Source organism: Pseudorasbora parva, chromosome 8 (genome assembly GCF_024679245.1).
Source record: "Pseudorasbora parva isolate DD20220531a chromosome 8, ASM2467924v1, whole genome shotgun sequence".
NCBI classification, from domain to species: domain Eukaryota; kingdom Metazoa; phylum Chordata; class Actinopteri; order Cypriniformes; family Gobionidae; genus Pseudorasbora; species Pseudorasbora parva.
The window spans coordinates 46,340,288-46,359,527 of NC_090179.1; the positions used below are offsets into that span (position 1 = coordinate 46,340,288).

General features: G+C 39.5%; 1 protein-coding gene across 1 annotated transcript in view; it reads left to right on the top strand.

The window, feature by feature from the left end:
* Nucleotides 1-19,240, top strand: part of LOC137084907 (NACHT, LRR and PYD domains-containing protein 3-like) — a 61,109-nt gene that overhangs the window by 1,306 nt on the left and 40,563 nt on the right. Inside the window, exons 2-4 of the mRNA XM_067451463.1 lie at nt 231-327; nt 9,346-9,459; nt 15,645-15,758. Of these exons, the coding sequence (XP_067307564.1) occupies nt 278-327; nt 9,346-9,459; nt 15,645-15,758 (278 nt within the window). The 5' untranslated portion in view covers nt 231-277. The remainder of the gene's footprint in view (nt 1-230; nt 328-9,345; nt 9,460-15,644; nt 15,759-19,240) is intronic.

Consider the following 19,240-nt stretch of genomic DNA (forward strand, 5'->3'; position numbering starts at 1 on the left):
ATAATCTCTAAAACTGACACTTAAGATTTAGTTCTACACTTTTCTTAAAGTATGATTGAGATGCTTGATAACTAACTTTTAAAGCAGCTTTGAGCCAATAACATACTCTTCAGTCAATTCGTAGCAGCTTTCTTGCAAGTAATTCTGAGATGCTTGTTTAATACGGGCCCAGATAAATTATGAAGGTTGTTTAATGTAATAGTTTAATTTAGTGTCTGATGTTCATTCAGAGTCAGTGGAGGAGATCAAACTCATCAGATTCTCCTGCAGCTTCATCATGGCTGATCCACAAGGATCCACAGGTGGAGATTTCTCTCCAGGATGCAGGTACTTTCAACACACACTGATAAATATTGTGTTACATCACAGCACTCACTCACTGTTTACTAGGGCTGCAGCTGTTGATTATATTAGAAGTACTTTTTTCTTGATTAAAGAGCAATAATAAATATATACAAGAGAAAATAAGACAGGTATCTTAAAATTAACAACTATCTGGTTGAAAAATGTTACGTTTAAATGCGTACATTAATATCTGTGAAAACAAACAGTTTAGTGCATTTAATTGCCATATTTTATTCAAAATACAAATATATAAATAAAAAATTAATAAATACAAATCTATTTTAAATTACTTAGAAAAGGTAAACTTAGTACAACCTAAAACTAAACCTACAATCTATAAATAAAAACATTAGGGCTGTCCTCGACTAAGGATTTAGACAATCGAATCAGAATTGTCGAATCTCTCTATGGTCGACTGATAGTCGAATCATCTGTGTGTGTGAAGGGGTTGGGAGGGGCACGACACTGTCAGCAGAAGGGTAAAACTATTTTTATTTTCCTTTACACACAGCAACAACTTTTAATAAAGCGACCAAAACTTACTGCCAACTGACAATGGCTTTCTTATTGAGGTTTAAATAGCTGTTACATCCCTATGTAGTCTAGGGTTAAAAGGACTTATAACAGAATAGCTGTTGGTGTGATGTGTGAAGGCAGCAAGGTTCAGTTCCCAACCCCAGAGCTTCTTAACAAGAGATAGACCTCAAAACAACTTGTGTGGAAAAAGAACAAGGACTTTTATTTCCAAATGGGAGGATTAAAGCTTCAAGAGGGGGAAAGGCCAAAACAACAAACATAAAACCCCTAACTAATCAGGAGAAAACTAACTAAACTCAAAAAGTAAAGTAAACTAAATACAACAGAAGTACGCTGACTCCCTAACTAACTAAAACAGGAGAAAACAGAATATAAAGAAATTGGCACCCACCTCTCTACTAATCCTTTCCCCAAATAATTAACACTATAAAAGTGATAAACAAAAAGACAACAAGATCATTAAATACTAACAGAATGTGACTTACAAAACAAAGGAGTTGACTTGTAGTAGGTGCCAGTTACCACAATAACTTTAACACAATACAAACTCAAGCAACAATGGTTCTCCTTTAAAATAACAAAGAAAGAAACTAATAAAGCTGATAGGGTTTGAGAAGCGAATTCTCCCAGAACAGCCACACACAGCCACACACAGACTCTGGAAAGGACTGCTTAAATTCCCACAATCTCTCTCCTCATCCAATCACAGCGGATCAATTGCTTATTGGAGCCAGGTGGCAGCCATCATTTCCTGCTTGCGGAAACATGGAAAGAAAACATGATCCATATAAACGGTAATAGGGTTAGGGCTTCCACCCAGATGCACTTCAAAATGTTGGAGTGCCAGCAATAAAGCCAATGCGTCCTTTTCTACTGTGCTGTAATTCTGTTGACTCTTAGAAAATTTCTTAGAGAAAAAAGATACAGGATGTTCAATTCCCTCTTGATCGTCCTGCAGCAGAACTGCCCCGGCTCCGGTAGCGCTGGCGTCCACCTGCAACTTAAAAGGTGACGAAAAATTGGGTGCAGAGAGAACAGGAGCAGTACAAAGAAGGTCTTTAGCAGCATTGAAAGCATTTGTATACTCTGATGTCCACACAAACTTCCTAGATGTACTTAGGAGGTCAGTAAGGGGTGAAACAATGGCAGCAAAGTTTCTACAAAAGCCACGATAATAGCCAGCCATCCCTAAGAAGCGCCTCAACTCACGCTTGTTAGTTGGTATAGGAAATTCAACAATTGCAGAAACCTTGGCTTCTACTGGTCGCACTTGACCCTGTCCAACACATTTACCAAGGTATACAACTACAGCTTTAGCAAATTCACATGTCGCTAAGTTTAAGGTTAATGTAGCCTCTGCCAACCGTCCAAACACGTCATCCAACTTGATCAGATGATCTTCCCATGAGTTTGAGTACACCACAACATCATCCAAATAAACTTCAGTATTCTGTAACCCTGACAATACTCTGTTCATGAGTCTTTGAAAGGTAGAAGGTGCATTTCGCATGCCAAAAGCCATGCCAAAAGTTAGCTTCGTAACCCATCAGGGGTTATGAAGGCTGAGATTTCTGAAGCACGAGATGTTAAGGGTACTTGCCAGTACCTAGCTTCGTAACCCCTGAAATTATCAGGGGTTACGAAGGCTGAGATTTCTGAAGCACGAGATGTTAAGGGTACTTGCCAGTACCCTTTTAGCAAGTCTAATTTTGTGACATAACGTGCACTACCAACCCGGTCTACACAATCTTCCATTCTTGGAAGTGGGAAGGAATCTGGTTTGGTCACAGCATTGATTTTGCGGTAGTCCGTACAAAATCTAAACGTGGAGTCAGATTTAGGGACCAGTAAGCATGGGGAACTCCATGGACTTTGACTAGACACAGCTAAACCATGGGCAAGCAGATAATTAACCTCAGATTTCATAAAGGCACGTTTCTTTGGATTTACTCGATTGGGGTGTTGCTTAATTGGTTGAGTATCTCCTACATCAATCTCATGACAGAGTACTGTAGTTTGAGATGGCACATCAGCATAAAGGGTAGGGTATTTACAAATCAAATGGCTTCAAATTCACTTGCAGACAAATGAGAGAGGCAGGACTCCAAGTTAGCCAAAACCACAGAATTCGTCAAGCGGGCACAGGAAGTTTGAGCATCTTTTGCAACCAATCCATCCTCCTCAGAGTAATATGCTGAGGGCACAACTATGGTAGACACAGGTACAGGCTTAGGGGAATTCACTTTATTCTCAGTCCGTACAACATAACCCTTTAACCTGTTCACATGACATATCCTGCTTTTACGCTTTTACATAATTGGTCTCACTTAGCTTTCTTTATACTGTGTACGGTCCAAAGAATCTAGCTTGCAATGCAGACCCAGGTACAGAAATCAAAATGATCACAGAATCACACTCTATTTCTCACACTTCTACGATCATACTGCACTTTCATTTTGGTCTGGGAATTAGCAAGGTGAGCCTGAGCAATCTCACAGGCTTTATGGAGTCGTTCACGAAAGGAACTGACATAGTCCAGGATAGACTTAGGCGAAGAACTTTTTGACAACAACTGTTCACTGATCAACTTAAGGGGACCTCTTACGGTGTGTCCAAAAACCAGCTCTGCTGGACTGAATCCCAGCGATTCCTGTACACTCTCCCTTGCAGCAAACATAATCAAGGGTAAACCTTCAACCCACTCCTTACCAGTCTCAAGGCAAAACTTTCGGAGCATCGACTTGAGGGTCTGATGGAATCGCTCCAATGCACCTTGGGATTCCGGATGGTAAGCACTGGCCAATTGGTGTTTAATACCCAACTCTTTTAACATCTGTGAAAAGACTTTAGATGTAAAATTAGTGCCTCGATCTGACTGAATCACCTTTGGCAAGCCAAAGGTGGAACAGAACTTAATGAGTTCCTGAACAACTGTCCGGGCCTTAAGAGTGCGAAGCGGCACTGCCTCAGGGTAACGAGTCGCAGCACACATGATAGTCAAAACATACTGGTATCCTGACTTTGATTTTGGCAAGGGCCCCACACAATCAATGATTAACCGTCCAAAGGGTTCCCCAAAAACAGGTATCGGATTAAGTGGAGCTGGCGGAACAATTTGATTTGGGTTACCTGCCAATTGACAAGTAGGACAGGAACGCACAAACTTGGACACGGATGACTTTAAACCAGGCCAGAAAAAATATTTTGATAGACGATGGAAGGGTTTTGTCACCCCTAAGTGTCCTGATAAAGCGTTCTCATGAGCTAGTTGTAAAACTTGTGAACGATAATCAGAAGGTAGTACAATCTGATGAACCTCTTGCCAATTCAAGTCAGAATGCTGTGGCTTCCACTTGCACATTAACACTCCATCCTCCCAAAAATAAGCTACTCTAGCTTCTGGCACTTGACTAACACTCACCACAGCATCAATGCAAGGAGCCAGGTAAGGATCAGAGGCCTGAGCAGCAGTCAAGTCTTCTTTACAGACTTTCAAATAACGCATCTGACTCAGCAGGTTCTGGAACAAATTCAGGCACAACACTCAACTCACATTTTTCAGAGTTAGGCTCAGAGAAAAGAACAGTGTCTGATAAGTCAATGGTGTTTTCAAATTTCTTTAACTCTGCACGTGTCACAACACAGGCGGGAAAAGCAGCAGAAAACTGGGCAGAAAGATCAGAAGAGTCAACACTAGGATTGTGTACTACAATAGGTCTAGGAAAAACCTTACCACCTGCAAGTTCATTTCCCAGAATAAGACTGACGCCATCTACAGGTAGCCGTGAACACACCCCCAGCGTTACTGGCCCTGTGACAAGATCAGACTCCAAGTATACCCTATGGAGGGGAACATTAACACATCCCATTTCACAACCACGAATTACTACATCACTACCAGTATATGACTCGGCTGAAAAGGGTAGCATCTCCTCCAAAATCAGTGACTGTACCGCTCCTGTGTCCCTCAGAATCCTCACTTGCTGCTGTTTCTCTGAATCAGGCAAGAGAGACACTGAACCAAAAGAGAGAAAAGGTTGATAAGCAACAGCCTCCAAATCATTTAACTCTGTAACTGGTTGTACCAAAGCTACATTCTTGGGCTTGGAAGAGGCACCTTTCTGCTTCCAAGCCTTACACTCTGAAATTAAGTGACTTGGATCAAGACAATAAAAACATACCCGCTTGTCCCCTGCACGTTTAGGACTAGATTTACATTTACCCCCAGCAAACATCTCAGATTTGGCAAAATGTGCAGAAGCCTGAGGTGGTTCCAAGCTTTCCTTAACGGAAGACTGACATTTAGCCTGGCGTGTAGAAGAAAATACATTACGATGTGTCAAAACAAACTCATCCGCCATCACAGCGGCACCAGGCAAGTCTGGCACCTTTTGTTCATTCAATTGAACAACAACATTGTCTGGAAGACAAGATTTAAAATCCTCCAACAAGACTAACTCTTGGAGCTGTTCAAAAGTTGTAATCTTACTAGAACCACACCATTTTTCAAAAAGTGCCTTTTTCTCTCGTGCAAATTCAACATATGTTTGTCTGGCTGTTTTGGCGTGAGATCTAAACTTTTGGCGATAAGCTTCTGGCACCAATTCATATGCTCGTAGCACAGCGGTCTTCATTGCATCATAATTGAGAGATTGTTCAATGGGTAACGCAGCCGAAACTTCTTGCGCTTTACCGGTTAAATTACATTGCAAGAGTAGAGCCCACATATCCCTTGGCCACCGGAGCTTTACAGCTTTTACCGGAGTCTACGTCGGGCTCTCTAAATGGCGGGACGAGTCTTAATATATTTACTGACATCAAAATCAGGTTGTGATTCAGAAGGAGAAGCAGAGGAACTATTATTAGGCATCTGCACTAAATCTACTGATGACGTCCTAGCTGATGGCCCTAAACGACTAACATGGGGTGATGGAGGGGGTACGCCACGTAACCTCAAAGCCTCCATATCATTGCCATGTCGCTCACTATCCCGTGCTCGTTCCGCTTCTACTACGCAAAGCAGGATACTCTGAGCTTCACATTCTTGCCGTTTTAGTCCAATATCTAACTCTTTTAGCTTAACTGCCAAAAACGCCTCAGAAGAATCTTTCGAATCAATGTTGAGACCAGAACCAGAGCTAACAGCCTCAGATTCTTTCCCAACACCTCCATCTGGTGCAGCCAAAATGCCAGCCTCTACCAGCTCCTCTCATAACACGTCTTTGATAACCTGCTTAGTAGCCTCTTTAGAAATGTTAATATTAAAGAAGTCTGCGATGGAAATTAAATCCCTTTTACGACTCCCAAGTGGGTAATAATTAAAACGAGATTAAGTAAAAATCCATAACTTAAGCAATAACTTCTCCCACATCAAAAAGAGCAAAAACAGCCAGGCAAAACAGAGAACAAAAAAGGCACTTACCAACTACAGCGCTGATCATCTACCAATGGCATAGTTTTCAACATTGCTGCAAACAACAAGCTCAGTTTGCTAGACGAGCCCCCAAATTCTGTTACGTCCCTATGTAGTCTAGGGTTAAAAGGACTTATAACAGAATAGCTGTTGGTGTGATGTGTGGAGGCAGCAAAGTTCAGTTCCCAACCCCAGAGCTTCTTAACAAGAGATAGACCTCAAAACAACTTGTGTGGAAAAAGAACAAGGACTTTTATTTCCAAATGGGAGGATTAAAGCTTCAGGATTAAAGAGGGGGCAAGGCCAAAACAACAAACATAAAACCTCTAACTAATCAGGAGAAAACTAACTAAACTCAAAAAGTAAAGAAAACTAAATACAACAGAAGTACGCTGACTCCCTAACTAACTAAAACAGGAGAAAACAGAATATAAAGAAATTGGCACCCACCTCTCTACTAATCCTTTCCCCAAATAATTAACAATATAAAAGTGATAAACAAAAAGACGACAAGATCATTAAATACTAACAGAATGTGACTTACAAAACAAAGGAGTTGACTTGTAGTAGGTGCCAGTTACCACAATAACTTTAACACAATACAAACTCAAGCAACAATGGTTCTCCTTTAAAATAACAAAGACAAAGAAAGAAACTAATAAAGCTGATAGGGTTTGAGAAGCGAATCCTCCCAGAACAGCCCTCCACACACACACACACACCCTGTGTCTGGAAAGGACTGCTTAAATTCCCACAATCTCTCTCCTCATCCAATCACAGCGGATCAATTGCTTATTGGAGCCAGGTGGCAGCCATCATTTCCTGCTTGCGGAAACATGTAAAGAAAACAGGAGGGGAGGGGGGGAAAGCAAAACAAATACGTCCTTGGACGTAACATAGCCTAAAAGGTAATGTGGTGGATAAACATTCATAAACCGTTTTCTCATAACATGTTAAAGCCGCGATCGAAATACAGAACATCATACAAAAAGAACATTTTGATAAATAAACCTAAAAAAAAAATACCTGCCTAGAGAGGAAAAGAACACTTTGAGTGCGTTTACATGCACGTTCTGAAGCCGATTGTGCCTAAAGCGGGTGAAGACGTACACGAAGCTCAGCCCGCGCGCCTCAGGATCTCACACCGCCACCTGACGCGCACATTATACACGCGAGCTCAATTTTGAATTGACTGACAGATGAGCTGCACGAAAGCGCTCTGTGGTGCAGCAGGATTTTAAACAACTTCCTGAGTGGCCGCGGACAGGCGCTGAATGCTGCCGCCGGTGTGTGTACACCTGGTGTACACTCATTGAGTGTACTCACGTGTTCTAATTTTAAACGCGTGGTGCGAAGCTCAGCGCCCTTAAAGGGGTCGCACACCGATGCTCAGCGCTGCGACACGTCTTTAAAATATTGAGCACCCCCATATTGCCAAAATGGTATGATCTTCATTTCATAACACCCGCGAAGATTCGACCATGAGATCGGTGGTCGAATCAGGCTCCGTATATCGATGCATCGAATCTTCGACTTTTCGGGGTCACCCCTAAAAAACATATTAATAATATTAATATTAATGCCTAAACATTGCATTTATGTTGTGCAACTTAACTTTCATGTTTCAGCTCAGGTATGACATAAGCCTTATGTCTTCTGGAGGCTTTGTGGCTTTTGTAAGAAGCAAAAAATATTGTCAGGAAGGAAACTTGGAATAAGAACAAGAGTAGAGATGAGTGGATCAGCTCGAACACCACAGAATCCGCTGTTAAAAACAAACCATCCACCTTCAAATCCTCAGTGTTAAGCATGAGGTTATCGTCACTGCACTGAAGTAGGTTGCTTTAAAACTCTTCTTTGGCGAAATGGCATTAAATAACCTAAACCATGGTCGACAACCTCTGTCTACAGCACACAGAGCAACGCTAACCGCTGGAACGTGAGCGCAAAAGCGAGAGATGTGCTTGTGTTTAGTTCAGATAAAGTACATCGCACATCTACATTTTGAGCTAATCATTCATCATTGTAACACAGCTTGTTTTATTGAGTTAGGAGGAGCATCCTAATTTGCCTAATGCGTCCCAATTTGCCTACTTATACTACGTCCTAAAAGTATGTACTCTTTTTGTGAAGAAAAAGTACATACATTTGAGTGTGTAGCAGAAAAGTATGCAAGCTTTGGGAAATATTTCTTCATCATCTTTAACGGACTCTGTCGCTTAGTTACGTGCATCTCATCATCAATTGATCACTAAAACCATTTTATCTAAACCTCTCTAATAACCCTCTGACTCACACATCCGTCATGTTTGTAGTTTTTGAACACCTTTTATTCGCGTTTGTAGTCCTAATCGAATCCTTGTCCAACTCGCAATGGGTTGTGGGAATTTCATCCGTTAGAGTGTGCGTCGATCCACACTTAGAATTCTGACCGGAAATTATCTTTGGCATACTCTTTTCAGCATACTACGGTTTGGGAGATACTAAATATATTTTCGAATACTATTTAGTATGGATAGTATGCGAATTGGGACAAAGGGTAAATTATATCACCAGTGCTGATGCCGCTCTCTCTCGCATTGCGGCCTTTGATCTTGACATCAGCTGAAAACGAAAGTTAAAGAATGACTTGCATTCATTGCGTTTTACCGTAATATGAAAGTTTAGCATCTTTATTAAAATCATAACATTAATGATTTAGCTCTCATCTGCTATTACCCACCTTACCTGCGGATAACCGTAATCAGTCCTTGAACAAAAAATGTCTTTCTGCAACATGACTGATATGATTAGTCTCATTGATTTTTTGAATTCAAGTAACTCGAGTTACTCGAGGAATCGTTTCAGCCCTACAGTTTACAGAGAAAATATAATATTTTGCTTGTGTTTTTTGTTTTCAAAACGAACATGAAATGTTAAATGAAATGATCATAAAGTTTCCTCAAAGTGTTTTTGATGAAAGATGAATGTGTTTATATGAATATGGTTCCTCTTATAAAGATTGATCACAGTTTTCTAAAGGATTAAACTGAATCTGTTCTCTGTTCCAGTTCAGTCCAGCAGAAGAGCTCAAACCCAGAGTCCAGCTGTGTGTCTATGAAGAGTAACCAGTCAATGGATCCGCCAATGAAGTTAAAGGATGGAGACAAACAGCCAGATCTCAGGTCACAATAAGAAAAATAGCAATTAAAACTAAATTACTAGTTCACTATTATTGAAAAATCAATTGGAAATGCTAAAATAAGATGGAACCAGCTTAGAAAAATGACAGGTGATCGCCCCAAAGAACAAAACATTTTAAAAAAAATGTATATAAATGAACAATTAAAGGGATTGAAAAATGAAATTTTGATGTTTATCTGCTTATCCCCAGGGCATCCAAGATGTAGGTGTGTTAATGGGTAACAATTCTAATTAGACCCCATTGACATGCATTATACGAGCAACGGTTGGAGTTAAAAATCATAATTTGTGTTCTACTGAAGAAACAAACACACCTACATTTTGGATGCCCTGGGAGTAAGCAGATAAACATCACATTTTCATTTTTGGGGGAACTATCCCTTTAACAAGGAATATTCCTATTATACCAGAGGCATTCAATTACTATTTTTTGATTCTGTTGCTAATATAGCAAGTTGTTTTACAGCTGAGAACACATACACTCCTTCAATAGATACAGGTCAATCAGTTTAATAAATGTTACAGAATCAGAGGTATCGCAGACTCTCAAATCACTAAGACCATCTAGATGTAACGATATTTTTGCCTCTACCTTTGCACGAACAGGACATACAGTGGTGGTCAAAATTGTTGGTACCCCTGGTAAATATGATCAAATATGGCTGTAAAAAATAAATCTGCATTGATTATCCTTTTGATCTTTTATTTAAAAATTCACAAAAATCTAACCTTTCATTGAAGTAAAAGAATTGAAAGGGGGGGGGGGGTAAATCACATTATGAAATAAATGCTTTTCTCCAAAACACGTTGGCCACAATTGTTGGTACCCTTTTAAATACTTTTTGAAACCTCCTTTTCTAAAGATAACAGCTCTGAGTCTTCTTCTATAATGCCTGATGAGTTTGGAGAACACCTGACCAGAGATCAGAGACCGTTCCTCCATATTGACTCTCCCCAGATCCTTCAGATTCCCAGATCCATGTTGGTGCTTCTTCTCTTCAGTTCAGCCACACATCTTCTATAGGGTTCAGGCCAGGAAACTGGGATGGTCATGCCAGAAGATTCATTTTGTGTTCAGTGACACGTGTGTGTTGATTTTGATGTTTGTTTTGGATCGTTGTCCTAATGGGAGATCCAACCACGGCCCATTATAAGATTTCTAGCAGAATCCATCAGGTTTAGATTTTTTATCTTTTGGTATTCGCTAGAATCCATGATACCGTGTATCTGAACAAGATGTCCAGGACCTCCAGCGAAAAAATAGGCCCACAACATTAAAGATCCAGTGGTATTTTTAGCCGTGGGCATGGGGTACTTTTTATCCCTGTTTTCAACAAACCCATCTGGTAAATTTTATAGTTTCATCTGACCACAGAACCAGGTCCCTTTTGACTTTTCCAGTCATGTCTGACAACGGAAAATGCTGGAGTTTGTTTCTGGATGAGCGAGGAGGATTTTTCTTGAATCCCTCCCAAACAACATGTGGTGATGTAGGGGTTGTTTGAATTTTTTTTAGGCTTTCTGACCCCAAGACTCAACAAATCTCTGCGATTCTCCATCTGTGATCCTTGGAGAGTCTTTGTGCACTCAAACGAACGAGAAAAGCATTTATTTCATTATGTGATTTACCCCCCATTTTCAATTATTTTACTTAAATGAAAGGTTGGATTTTTGTGATTTTTTTTTTTTTGGATGAAAGATCAAAAGGATAAACAATGCAGATATTTTTTTACCGCCATATTTGATCATCTTTACCAGGGGTACCAACAATTTTGACCACGACTGTACTTGTCCGTGCCCTACCACCTTCCCCAAATCGGTCACCGTTGTTTTGGCAAATTCGCATTTCAACAAATTAACAGTCAAATTAGCCGACACAAAGCGATCAAACAGTGATCTAATCTGACTCAAATGTTCCTTCCAGGTTTGACTGAAAACAACAACATCGTCTAAATATTCAGCACAGCCACTCAAACCAGATATAACTTGATTCATTAAACTCTGAAACGTTGCGGGAGCGTTACACAATCCAAAGCTCATAACCTTATAGGAAAATAACCCTGAAGGCGTAATGAAAGCAGAAATCTCTTGAGCTCTTGCCGCTAAAGGCACCTGCCAAAAAGCCCTTTAGAAGATCAAACTTACAAATCTAGCATTCCCTTCCTAATCGACGCAGTCCTCAATTCAAGACAATGGATTGCCTCGTTGTGGCATTTATTTTACGGTAGTCCGTACAGAACCTAAAAGACCCATCAGGTTTATTCACTAATAGCCCAACTAGAAAAAAAGGCTCAGCGATGTCATTTTTCAGCATATACTATATTTCCTCATCCAATTGTTTTTTGCCCAATGCCCTTAACCAAACATTACTTCCAGTATAAGAATTTGGTGAAAAAGGCAACACAGACTCTAGCACAAAGGTTTCTGAGGATCCTGTATTCCGTAGAATCTTAACTGGTACACTTTTTGTGGCACCCCCCAATCTAACAGAAGCTTCTGTAACGGATGGAGTAAACGCTGAAACACACAGCAAACAATTTTCCTGCACACTGCTTATTGTTGAAGCAGTCACTGCTAAAGCAACAGGCTTTACAGGAGACAAAGAATTAGATTCACGTTAGAATGGTCAGCTTTTGCTTTCAATAACGGACATTCATTTTTCCAGTGACCAAACCCATGAAAACAATTACACATATCTGCTTTATCTTTTTCTTCAAAAGAAGTGTACAACTGTGTGCTGGGTAAATCAGGCACAAACCTGGAAAACATGCTTGATTTTCGCCATGGTTCTTTTTGAAAATTCTCTCCAGTCAATCTGTTATCAAAAACAGTGTTATGAGTCAAAGAGAAATCATCAGCCATGACGTCCACCTCATACACGGTGTCAGGTTTACATTCGTTAAAGTAAGTCGCAATACGACCTGAGACTGAACTCTTCAATTGCTCAAGCATCATTAATTATTTTAAATAATCAAGTGTTTTTACCTCAGAAGCTACACACCAACGATTAAAATTAACCGAGATCTAATATACAAATTCAGCATACGTCTGCTTTTCTTTTTTCTTCCCGGACCTAAATCTTTGTCTTTAGGCCTCTGGAACCAGTTCGTAAGCCCTCAAACTGCCGCTTTTACCGCTTTATACTCAGAAGCGCTACGTGAAAAATACTCCTTTACGCTAAGTGAAGAATACACTTCCTGGGCTCTGCCTGTAAAAACAGAACAAATCTCCAGACGTAGCACTAATAAATTCCTCCACCTTTAAGGCCATTGTAACAGTCAACATATGGCTACTTAATTTAACAAAATATTTGAGGGGAAGAAATTGGACAAACAATTCCCTCTAACTAAATTTAGAAACTACCTGAACTCATCCCTAATTTTCGTACAGTTACTTGCAGCGGGTTCTTATACACTATAAACCAGCGTATGCAATAGCAACTGATTAACGAGTCATCATTACAAAACATGGATGTGTTCCCGAGACAAATACTCCAACTGCTTTCACCATACAAACAAAACTAACTAAAATAAAAAAAATATTGGAGTATACGGTTAAGGATACCCCGCTAAACCTAACCAGGGAAAAGTCTAATTCAAAACAACCCTTGCCTCAAATATACAAAAAGTAGCCATACTTACCATACTTCCGTTGAAACTCCCACTAAACAATCAACAAAAACTACCAAACCAACCACTATAAACCTTCAGAAAGGTTTTGAATATCATCAAAGAAAAACTAATTTACTGAATTAATGATTAAATTAACGAAATATAAACAAAGCAACTCCTTTCCAAATAAAATCACATTAAACCGGAGCAAATTGGCTGGACGAGCCCCCATGTTTGTCACAATCAGCTCAAAAGCCGTGACAAATAAGTGCAGGATATAGTAGATTGGTGAGGTTTTGCATTTACATTTAATCATTTAGCAGACGCTTTTATCCAAAGTGACTTACAAAAATGGGAGAGCAATAGAAGCAACGAAACATGCAAGGTCAACAACCTGTAAGTGCTGTAAGAAGTCTCAGTTAATAGAGCACAGTACCATTTTTTTCCCTCTCTTCCCCAATAAACAGAAAATTTAATTGGATAGTTAAGTGCTAGACTTTATTGGTCAGGTGCATTTGGAAAAGATGTGTCTTAAGATGCTGAAGATGTGTCTTAAGATGCTAACGTTTTGCAAAATATAAGGTTTATTTACATAAATAATAAAATATATAATACAATAAATCAAGGCAAAGTAACTACAATCTCTGTCGGACAAATGATGTTTATATGTCAGACAGAACCAAATTCAAAGTAATAACAAAAAGAAAGTAAACAAAACCATAAAAAACTGAAAGGGAGCAAACCACTTAGGCCGTTCTCATGATGGTGTTGCACGACCTGAAACTCTCTCCAAGTCCCTCAAGACTCCCGTTGACTCTCAAAGGCTCAACTTAAATAGAGTAAGAACAGGTGCACATGAATTGGTCAAGGAGCCTGCCCAGGTGCACATCGTTCTCCCGATGAGTCTCCCAACCACACCCACCGGTCGCCAACTCCAATAGTAACAGGAGACAGCAGATTCTTATGATAAAAAAAAATCAGCATAATACATTGTGTCAATCACAAGATATTACTTACAGAATGATGGAACATATTTGGCTAAAAATATTCTGCTTGTCTTACCGGGATGCAATGTGTGGTGTAGATTTAAAGTGAGATTTTTACTCATAACTTCATGATACATGCAAAGATCGTATAAAATGGCGCATCATTATTTAAAGAAGATTCACCCTAAAATCAACATAATCCCTTGAGTCGATCACAAGATATTTCCCATAAAAAGACAATTTTAAAAATGTCCACCTGGGGCGCCAAGGGCTGAACAAAAAGTGCTGTAACTTGATTACTATATGATATCAGCACAAAATCTGATCCAGATGCAGCTTATATGTAGGAGAACTACATCAGAAAAGAATTGTCCTCCTATCTTATTGTCTTCCTCAATTTTGTCATGTCAAATAAGAAAGGTATGTAAAATTATAATACAAAATAAAATATGTTTGTTTGTTTTTATCAGCAGTTCCTTAGCCTGAGAATGTCCAATTGTATATTTTCTAAAATTGAAGAAAGTGTTCTGTCAAACGATGCCTACCTTTAGACTCTCTTTGCTATAGTTTTGGAGTTATGAGTTTTTACTTCTGTGTGTGTCACTCAGAAAAAACAACTCTAGAAATGCCTTCAGGTCTTTAAAGGGTTAGTTCACCCAAAAATGAAATTGATGTCATTAATGACTCACCCTAATGTCGTTCCACACCCGTAAGACCTTCGTTCATCATCGGAACACAGTTTAAGATATTTTATATTTTAGTCCCAGAGCATAATGCAGTCAATGCCCACTTCACTGTCCATGTCCAGAAAACTAATAAAACATCATCAAAGTAGTCCATATGTGTCATCAGTTGGTTGCTTAGAGTCTCTTGAAGCATCAGAAAAAAATCTTGAAGCATCCCAAAAATTTGGGTCGCCAATGTCACGTGATTTCAGCAGTTTCAGCAATTCGCTGCTGAAATCACGTGACATTGGCGACCCGAATCTTTGATCGATTCACTGATTCATTAATCATTTGATTCTTTTTGGAGGCACATGGAGGAGAAGAAAATACTGAATAAAATCTTAGTTTTTGATATTTTTGGACCAAAATGTATTTTCAATGCTTCAAGAGACTCCAATCAACCAACTGATGTCACATATGGACTACTTTGATGATGTTTTTATTAGCTTTCTGGACGTGGACAGTGAAGTGGGCATTGACTGCATTATGCTCCGGGACTAAAATATAAAATATCTTAAACTGTGTTCCGAAGAAGAACGAAGGTCTTACGGGTGTGGAACGACATTAGGGTGAGTCATTAATGACATCAATTTCATTTTTGGGTGAACTAACCCTTTAAAGGCAATTTTCTCTGTATTACATTTTTTGCACCCTCAGATTTCAGAATTTCAAATAGTTGTGTATCTACCAAATATTGTGCTATCTTAACAAACCATACATCAATCAAAAGATTAGTTAGTCAGCTTGCAGATTGTTTAAGCGTCCATTTAAAAAAAGTGACCCTTATGATTGGTTTTAACTAGTCTGTATGCTTTTTTTAAATTTTACTTAGTTTTAAAACCAGTTCAGTCCAGCAGAAGAGCTCAAACCCACAGTCCAGCTGTGTGTCTATGAAGAGTGACCAGTCAATGGATCCGCCAGTGAAGTTTAAGAGTGGAGACACACGGCCTGATCTCAGGTATATCTTTTCTATAAAAGAATATTATTTTTTAATATTAGAATCAAAATATAAAACAGTCAGTCAGTCTAATACTAGCAATGATATCAAGTAAATATTAGCTGAGATTTTTCCACGTTTATATACAAACCAGTTTCCAAAAACGTTGGGACTGTACAAATTGTGAATAAAAAAGAATCCAATAATTTTCAAACCTCTTAAAAACTTTTATATTTTTTTCTCTATAATATAGATAACATCTCAAATGCTGAAAGTGAGACATTTTGAAATGTCATGCCAAATATCTTTTGCCCATTTTGTATTTCATGAGAGCTACAGATTCCAAAAAAATTGGGACATGTAGCAATAAAAGGCCAGAAAAGTTAAATGTACATATAAGGAACAGCTGGAGGACCAATTTGAAACTTATTAGGTTAATTGGCAACATGATTGGGTATAAAAAGAGCCTCTCAGAGTGGCAGTGTCTCTCAAAAGTCAAGATGGGCAGAGGATCACCAATTCCCCCAATGCTGCAGCGAAAAATAGTGGAGCAATGCTATTGTTCTGGATTGTTGTTGTTCCGGATTCTCTGTATACTATTGCTTACATAGACATGAAATCTATGTTTCTCATTGTAGATATATCCAAGGTCCACTCTACCATCTGTGTAGAAGGTAATCTTACTGAATTTGACAGCAATCTCTGCAGTGATTGTTTCCATCATGTTCACAGCCAAGACAGCCGCACAGAGTTTGAGGCGAAGTATAGTGTGTTCTGGTTGCAGTGCTAGCCTTGCTTTGCCTGTGATAAACCCCATATGACAGTTACCATCTGAGTCAACGGTTTTGAGGTAAGCAACTGCTGCAATTACTTTCTTGTAGGGCTGGGCGATAAATCGATTTTATGAATTAATTCGAGTTTTTAGTTTACGACGATTTTTGTGAATGAAAATCGGTTTTCTCTTTCAAATCCGCCGACGCTCCCCTCTGAGCTCCCGTAATGGCTCAGCCCTCCCCGCGCGCGTTTGCCACAGAGGTACACAAACAACAAGGATCGCGTCTAACAACATACCGTGTCATTCGTAATTGGTTCAGTTTTTCACAGAACAATTAACAATACCCCGCTGCAAAGTGTGTTTGAAGTCTGAACGGAACCGCGGTAGGCGCTACTCATTTAAAGCTGCGCTGACACGAACGCAGCGCGAGCTCACACACGGGCCAATCTCGTGACAGACACGATACACAGCGCTGGTGATCCAGTGAGAGACCGTTTAAATCAACACACCATTGCTACTGTGATCTAGTGGAAGCGGTCGGCGCAGAATTCTGTTATAAACCACAGATATCAGATCAAACAGAGCTGAGCGAAGGTCAGGGGTTTCAGTCACAAAACACCAACATTTACCACGATTGTACTGTAGTAAAACCACATGGATTTAATGTTGTTGTTGTCATTATTTATCTCAGGATTCGTACAACCTTTTGAGATTGAAATTCAAGCACTTTCCAATGGTTTTCAAGAGCTTCACACTTATTTACAGCACTTCAAAGCTCTAGATATCCGATTGTAATGTTATTTTTAATGTGATGGTTTGTAAAACTAAAAGTTTAAAGGGGTCTTGTGAAAGAAATAGTCGAATGTTTTTTTTAGTTTATTTTTTTTAAATGTGTAATCCATTTTGTAGCATTTTTATTTAAAAAAAGATATGAAATGCCCACCACTATAACCAGCAGAAGAGCACTTATTGATTTATTAGCGATTTTCACTCCCTACTGTATGGAAAGTACGAAGTCACAGTCTCAGGAAAAACTAAACTTTTCTTCAAATTGTGACTAAATTACAGTAAAGTAAAGAGCTCCTTTAATAATCACTGAAGCTGTCGATCAGTTCAGTGTGAGACTATTGAAGAACAATGCTAATCTATATTTAATAAGAGCATTAGGCTACATTTAAATTTTCCCTATACTTTTGTTGCACATTACTGTTGTTAATAAAAGTTAATTTTATCTGCATATCAATTCATAAACCTTTGATATGTATACTGTATATTGCAAAAGATATGGTGCCCATTTATACTGTGGAATAGTCGGGGGTTATTCACATGCTGAAAGTTTTGCACCCCAGGTGGCACTTCTACCAAGCTGCAAATATTTAATTTTACCTAAACAAAATAAAGTTAAAACTTGTTTTGAACAATTTCTTTGTCATCTGCAGACTGATTTTAAGTAGGAGGGGAAAAAAATCGTTTTAAATCGTAAATCGAATTTTTGGTGAAAAAATCGGGGATTTTTTTTTTGGGCCATATCGCCCAGCCCTACTTTCTTGGAAGCATCAGAAAAAACACAGAGCTCCTTGAACTTAGCATCTGACATTGATGTAGGCCCATAGCTTTTGTTCTGGGACTTGTACATGTTGCAGTTCTTGCAAGGAATCTCTCCATTCCTCCCACGCCTTTTGTTTGTTCACAGGTAAGGGCACATCCCAGTCAGCAGCATTCTCGGTTAGTTCCCTCAGTAGTACTTATATCCTTCTGGACATGGAAGTTGAAGCAGTCTGTGTCCAGATTCCAAAACAAGCCGAGACTGCGTTGCATAGGAAGTGAGCTGACACCTAAATCCAGTTCTTTCAGTGAGTTAGCGCAATCGTCAGATGGGAAAACTCACAACTCTTCCTTGCTGTTTGAAGCCAATTTATGCAAATTTAAATTAGATCTGGCCAGCATGTCCTGTGTCCTTTTTAACAGGTCGATTGCCATCTCTGGGGAGGGTAAAGATTTCAATCCATCATCCATATAAAAGTCTTGTTCCACAAACTGTTGGGAGTCGACTGAATTCCTCTTCTCCTTCGTGAGCTGCCTGACGAAGACAGTAAATGGCCACTGCTGGAGAGGGACTGTTCCCAAACACGTGCACCTTCATACGGTATTCCGTGAGCTCATCCTCTGGGTTATTTTCATGAAACCAGAGGAATCTGAGGTTGTTTCTGTCTGCAGGTCGAACTTTAAAGCAGTGGAACACTTGTTGGATGTCTACAATGAAGGCGACAGGCTCTTTGCAAAAACGCATGAGGACTCTGAGGAGACTTTTGTTGAGGCCGAGACCTGAAAAGAGAACCTTGTTCAGTGATGCACCTTTGCATTGAACGCTCAAGTCAAAGACCACTTGGATCTGGGATGGCTTTTTTGGATGGTATACACTGAAAGACGGTAAATACCAACACTGTTCATTGGGCCCAACTGAAGGAGCTATTTCTGCATGATCATTTTGGAACAGCTTCTTCGTAAAGGCTACAAAGTCTTTTTAATCTCAGGCTTCCTCCTGAAAGATCGTAGATGTGAATTGAAGCGTTACATAGCTTGTGGGCAATGGTTTGGAAGATATTGCTTTGGCTGTTTGAATGGGAGTGGGGCAACCCATTAATTCTCCTCATCTTTATAGACTTCTCTGTCCATGATCTGCAGAAAGAGACTATCCTCTATAGATGGAGCTGTTTTCTCGTCATCT